The sequence below is a fragment of the Anneissia japonica genome, unplaced genomic scaffold (genome assembly GCF_011630105.1).
Source record: "Anneissia japonica isolate Jap-2015-1 unplaced genomic scaffold, ASM1163010v1 scaffold1596_len85944_cov114, whole genome shotgun sequence".
Classification (NCBI taxonomy): domain Eukaryota; kingdom Metazoa; phylum Echinodermata; class Crinoidea; order Comatulida; family Comatulidae; genus Anneissia; species Anneissia japonica.
Window position 1 is genome coordinate 79,107 of NW_022737404.1, and position 7,034 is coordinate 86,140.

The following is a 7,034-nucleotide window of genomic DNA, read 5'->3' on the forward strand; positions in this document are numbered from 1 at the left end:
CAATATTTGTTCTGAGATGTTAAATACTAGATTGATTGAATACTAAAAATTTTAATGAGATAATTGCTTCATGTGTATTTGAGGCTAAATTCACTAAATAAACAGTTCAAAATCAGGCCCATTAAATGTATAATTGTGAATTTTATGATAGAAAAGATATAGTTTCATTAAAAAAATAGGTCACTTCTCTGTATGAAGTGGACAGAATTTTTAAAGCCTAATATTGCCATATTATAAAGTCTGTCTTAAACGTAATTTGGATGAATGCCATTTTAAATATGCAAGTTAGGCACTCGGAGTTCAAAATACCAAAAAATCAGCTGGATCCCAGCCTCTACGGCAAAATGCCAATTGCATTATAATTTGCTTTGGTTCTGGAACCAGATAAAAGACTTTATTTCATCTGCCTACACTAAGTTGCTAATTATACAATAATAATTGTTGTGGAATGCCCTTATTTTTTTAATGAGATTGAGAATTGATAATTTGAGAGACTGTAAGGAAAATTACATGAGCTATTGCATAGGATATAAGTCTCCCATATAAAGTTTCTCGGGATTAAGAATTAGGACAAGCTTTCTTGGGCTTCCCATGTTTTAGAGATGGTTTCAAGAGCTTCAAAAAGGTTATTTTCCTTATGTATTCTAAAAAGAGCCAACATTGGGCTTAATCGACTGGTTCATTTCGTTGAGTATTATTTTCATTCGACTGGTTTGTAAAATAGACTTCGTTGACAACAAAAATGAACGTAACCAGAGTGTGTTAATCAGCGTTAAGTTATTCACATGACCAAAAAAACTTGGTCGATTGGTCAGTTTAGAAACAACACTTGAGTTAATACAATTACTTCCTTTATTTTTAACGTGTTGAGTACGGTCGTATATTCGAGATGATGTTACCCTTACAGGTAATATACCTCTGTTTGTTCCTGCTGACACTACATCTGCATGGTCTGGTTGCCACTATTCCAAGATGGTTAATTCTGGAGAAAAAATCTTTGACCGGAATTACACCTGTACACCGTTGGCCAATTTTATAAAATTCGCTAATTGTGTAAATCATATCTTTTTAATGCTGCTTGGCGCTTCCAAAAGGCCCTACCTCAGGGTTAAATTCCACTTTAAAATTTCAAAATCTTCTAAAATATCTATATACAAAAATATCAAAAACGCTGAAATGCAGCAACAGAAACAAAGTTCAAAAATGACAGTAGTAACAGACACTGAACAAGAATACAGGGAGTACTCAGCCGGCCTTGCGTGCACAAGTTTACGACACTCCCTTGATCTGTAATGTGGGTTATGTAACACCAGCGGGTTCAGTTCACTGTGAGCTAGTCTGTGCATGCAATGCTTAGAACAATAGTCAATTCAAGGGTGTTAGTCACTAGCTATGTCTTTTGATTAAACGAAGCCAGGGCTAGGAAACAGCTCAAAAATAACACGATCACAATACTTTTTAAAAAATACAGGAATTCCAAAAAAACATCTCAAAAAACTTCCACAAACCTTCATGGATGCATTAAACACAACAATCAAATCAGATTAAGGTAAAAAACACAATTTTAAGAGGAAAATAATCCTTTCCTTAGCTGCCTGGCTCCTCAAGCACATAATAGATCATAATGGTATAATACTTAGTGTATTTTATTTGTATTAAGGCCTAAAAAATTGTGCTACAGTTGATTACTGATAAAAAACGATTTACAAATATTAATTAGCAATGGCCTATCACAAAATGCTGAGGCTTAGTATGAGGCTATTTAAATCCTTTCTATCACCTTTTTTATAAATTGGGATTACTACTATTCCATAATAATCAGTGATTATTTTTGACAAGACCATGGGCAACAAATTGACTGACACGTAATACATACTCCACTGTCATACTCATCCTCACTGAAGGACCAAGAATGCAGTAAACAGTAGGTGTGGAAGCAGCAATGTGAACTATTGTTTACAGGCCCTATGGAAAAATTACAAGAGCACATAAGGTGCAAATATCTGTTGTTTTGGGCTGCAGAATGAGGTCTTGATTTATTCAATAGTTGGGTTTATTGACAAATGACGAAAAAATTCCTACTGGAAAAAATTTCAAAAATATACCAAACAACATCACTTGACAGTTCTTCAAATATTTCTCAAGGGTGACGGCATATGGCATGTCACTTTTTTGAATCTCTATTATAAGTGAAAATTCCGGTTTAAGTTCTTTCAAATTTCTTGCACCATATTTTGAATTATAATACACTTCCCCTTTTCGCTTATATGATTTATCAGCCACTCGAATATCTTTCTGGTTTGGTGTATAAGGTTTGAGTTTCACAGGTAGTTGAGGTAGAGTTGTTCGTATCTCTCTTCCCATCAATAATACAGAAGGACTCAAACCCAAACTAGGTATTGGTGTTGATCGATAAGCCATTAAAGCTGAAAGGTAATCAGTTTGTTTAAGAATGTTCTTTGAAATATGCACTGCTTTCTCTGCTTGCCCATTTGCTTGAGCATGGTATGGACTAACAGTGACATGTTCAAAGTTGTAATCTTGTGCAAATTGACGAAATTCTCCCAAAAACTGAGGACCGTTATCGGTGATAACTGTTTCCGGAATACCAAAACGAGCAAAGTCAACTTTCAAAAAGTTAATCACAGCAGCGGACGAAGTTTTATGCATAGCATGTATTTCAATCCATTTTGAATAACAGTCCACTACTATCAAATACTGTTTACCATCTACTTCCGCCAAATCACACGCAATGCGTTGCCATGGACGATTTGGAAGTGGAAACTGAATCAGTGATTCTGCCCTTTGTGATGATTGTTTACTTGTACAATTTTCACACCTGCTTACATATTCAGCAATATGTTTCCCAATTGAAGGCCACCAAATCGCTTCTTTAGCACGAAGTCGGCATTTTGTTATTCCCTGGTGTCCCTGGTGAATTCTCGACAGCATCTCCACTTGCAGTATTTTAGGAATAATTATGCGATCACCAAAGGTCAAAATACCATCAATCATACTAATTTGATCTCGTACATCCCAAAATGGTTTAATATCTTCCGTTACATCTTTAGCATATTTAGGCCAACCATGATTTACATAGGAAGAAATAATAGTTAACATTTTATCATTAGTTGTCTCTCGAACAATTTCTTCAAGTCTTGCATTAGATGCAGGCCAATGCTTGGTAACCATTCTCACATGAGCTAACAATTCCTCTTCAAGATCTATATCTTGTGGTTCTCTAACATAATTTGGTTGAGGAGCACGTGACAATGTATCAGCAACAACCATAAGTTTACCAGGTGTATACTCGGCATGACAATTATATTTCATAAGACGTATCAAAAGCCTTTGACATCGTAAAGGAGCATCACATAAATCTTTAGAATTAATCAATGGTACGAGTGGTTTATGGTCAGTTTGTATTATTACTTTGAGTCCTCTAAGGTAAGTATAAAAACGATCACATGACCATACAGAAGCCAAAAGTTCCTTCTCAATTTGAGCATATTTCCTCTCAGAAGACGTTAATGTACGCGAACAATATGCAACAGGTCGCCATGTTCCATCACTCTGACATTGAAGTACACAACCTCCAATTCCATAAGCACTAGCATCAGCACTGACCATAGTTGGTTTCCCTGGATCATAAAATGCCAATGTTGGTGTAGAAACTAATAGTTCTTAAGACGACTAAATGCTTTCTGCTGATCAGGACCCCATATCCAGTCAACATTATCTTTCAACAAATCATTTAGCGGTACAGCTATAGTAGATGAATGAGGAATAAATCTAGAAACCCAATTAATCATTCCCATGAAGCGTTTAACATCCGACTTTGAAGTTGGTACTGGCATATTTACAATTGCTGCAATTTTAGCAGAATTAGCTTGTAGACCATCCTTATTAAAGGTATGTCCAAGAAATTGTACTTCAGTTTTTGACAGGTAAGATTTCTCACTATTCAGACGAAGACCCATGTTGTAAATAGTATCTATAACTTTATGAAGACGATCATCATGTTCTTCCTGAGTACTCCCTGTAACTAAAACATCATCAATATAAACAACTACTCCTGGAATATGAGCTAACATATCACTCATAATTCGTTGATACATCTCCGGCGCTGAAGTTATCCCAAAAGGTAAACGCTGAAAACAATATCTTCCAAATGGAGTGATAAATGTTGTAAGTTTTTGACTATTTTCTTCAATAGGAATTTGCCAAAATCCTTGCTTAGCGTCTAATGTTGAAAACACCTTTGCTCCTGTAATCTTCCCAATTACATCCTCTATTGTTGGAATAGCAAAACGTTCACGCACAACACATTTATTAAGATTTCTCAAATCCACACACAAACGAATTTGACCATTTTTCTTTGGAGCAATTACAATTGGGGCACACCAATTTGTTGGTTCTCGGATTCGTTTAATTACACCTTGCTCTTCCATACGAATTAATTCCTGTTCCACCTTTGGTAATAACGGTATTGAAATGCGACGTGGAGTATGTACACAATACGGCACAGCATCAGTTGCAATTTTAATTTTACCTGGTGGACCTTTAAGACATCCTAAACCTTCAAATACGTTAGTAGATAATGTATTAACTCGCTTTATTAATCCCAGAGATTCACAAACATCCTTACTAAGTACAGGCTCTCCTTTGTCCAAGACAAGAAAATTTACCATAGTTCTGCATCCTTTTACTGTACAAGCCAATGTTATTTCTCCTAGAGGTATAGCCTCGCCTCCAAAGAATCCAATCAATCTCATAGAATTAGGTTGTAAAGACTTATTTTTCAAATTCAGCATATCAAAAACAGATTTTGGTAAGATATTCACTTCTGAACCAGTGTCTAACAAAAACATAACATTATGATTTTGCACACATACTTCACCTCGCCATAAAGAAGAAGAAGATTCATGTCGTTTCACTGTTCCAAGTAGAAGTGTATTCTCATCCAAATCACTACTGCTATCAGGCACATACTGTTGCACAGCTTTTAAATGTTTTTTATGCATTTTTGCTTTACAAACACGTGAAAAGTGTCCAATCTTCAAACAAAAGTGACACTTTTTACCTTTCGCAGGACAATTTACATGACTGTCCCAATGACCACATTGGGGACACGACTTGCTCACTGGCGATCTGTGATTTTGAGATTTCACAGGTATAGCCCGAGAAGGACGGTAACTCACAGATTGTACACTAGCTGCAGACGACTCTCCTTTTATTGTACGCAAATCCTTCAAGGCAGTTTCAACCATTTTTGCATGATCAACCGCTTCCTGAAACTTACACTTATCCTTTGTGAGCAGCTGCCTCTGTACAGTTTCATTCTGCATACCACAAACAAAACGATCACGTAGTGCATCGTCTAAAAACGTTCCAAATTCACAAGAACTAGCCAAATTTTGTAGTTCCACAGCATACTGCGCAATAGATTCTCCAATTCGCTGACCACGTTTATAAAAACGAAAACGTTCGGAAACAATAAGGCGTTTTGAGCCATAATGCTGGAGTAACAATGCACGTAAATCAGAGTAACTTCTACTACTAACTTGTATCGGCTCGGAAAGACTTTTAACAGTCTTGTAAACTTTAGCCCCAATAACACTTAGTAGAACTGCTGATTTCTTAACATCAGGCACCTCATTTGCCAAAAAATATAATTCAATCTGCTCAAGATAGTCAGTAATCTCCTCGGTTTCATCATAAGGACCAGTCTGTCCTATAGACGAATAAACAGCAGGACCTTTGACCTCCTCGGCCATTCTGCAAACAGAGTATTACTAATAAACACAAGAAAAACTCAGCACAACTGCTATAATGAGTTTATCTCAAACACAATACGGTATGACTTAGGATCGTCAAACAACCCGCTGCCACCATGTAGTATCCTTGACACGAATATCAATACAACACACGATAATATCCAAAACATCAAGAACTTTATTTTCACTATGCTCAGATACTCGACTCGAAATTACTCCCTTTGTTAAGAAAGCACAGCTTATATACAGCATGCCAGGTGTACCTAATAATATTTAAATCTATCGTTACTCAAGAGGGCGCAATATTACAACAAGATGAAGAAAAAATTCCTACTGGAAACAATTTCAAAAATATACCAAACAACATTACTTGACAGTTCTTCAAATATTTCTCCAAGGGTGACGGCATATGGCATGCCACTTTTTTGAATCTCTATTATAAGTGAAATTAAGGAGGATAAAGTTTGTTTTACTCTACAGTAATACACAGCAAAATGAAAGCAACAATTTAATACTAAAATAACTAAACTCACTTTCACTTGATCCCATTAGCTGTGTCTTGTGCTCATCAGTTGGTAATCTTTCAGGTTTTACTTCAAGGGTGGCAGGTGATGGTAAATCAGATGTCTCAGTTTTTTGAGTCTCTATTATAAGGTAAAATTAAGAAGGATAAAGTTTGTTTTACTCTACAGTAATACACAGAAACAATGAAAGAAACAATTTAATACTAAAATAACTAAACTCGCTTTCACTTGATCCCACTAGCAGTGTCTTCTGTTCTTCACTTGATAATTGTTCAGATGTATCTTTAAAGGTGGCAGAGGATGGTACATCATGTGTCTCACTTTCTATCTCCTCTTTAAAGTAATTTTTGATGATTAATGATTGAAATTCTTAAGTCTACAACTTATATTTTATCTTTAATATTAAAATTAACATTAGTGTACTGTTGTTTCTAGTAAAGATGTTTACATTACATACAATTTTTATAATGTCATTTACCATGAGGATTAGTCTAGGAAAAAATTAGTTAGAAGGAGCGGAATGTTAGAAGCAATCCACATTGCCAGATATCCTAATTAATCCCTTCTGGTCCCCCTAAGCCTTGTTGACACTTGATTTTACGCCTTGTATAGAAATGGCCGCCATTTTTCAAAATGGTCGCCAAATTTATCTAAAATGTGCATAAAAATTAAATAAGCTGCAGATACGATTTTAGTGTCTAAACTCATAATTTCTAGACAGGCAACAACCTAG

General features: G+C 35.6%; 1 protein-coding gene across 1 annotated transcript in view; it reads right to left on the minus strand.

The window, feature by feature from the left end:
• The window catches only part of LOC117117335, a 15,236-nt gene extending 8,561 nt beyond the window's left edge, over window positions 1-6,675 (minus strand). The window contains exons 1-2 of the mRNA XM_033261602.1: window positions 6,524-6,675; window positions 6,311-6,421 (exon numbers count right to left, since the gene is read on the minus strand). Of these exons, the coding sequence (XP_033117493.1) occupies window positions 6,311-6,326 (16 nt within the window). The 5' untranslated portion in view covers window positions 6,327-6,421; window positions 6,524-6,675. The remainder of the gene's footprint in view (window positions 1-6,310; window positions 6,422-6,523) is intronic.
• Window positions 6,676-7,034: the final 359 nt, after the last annotated feature.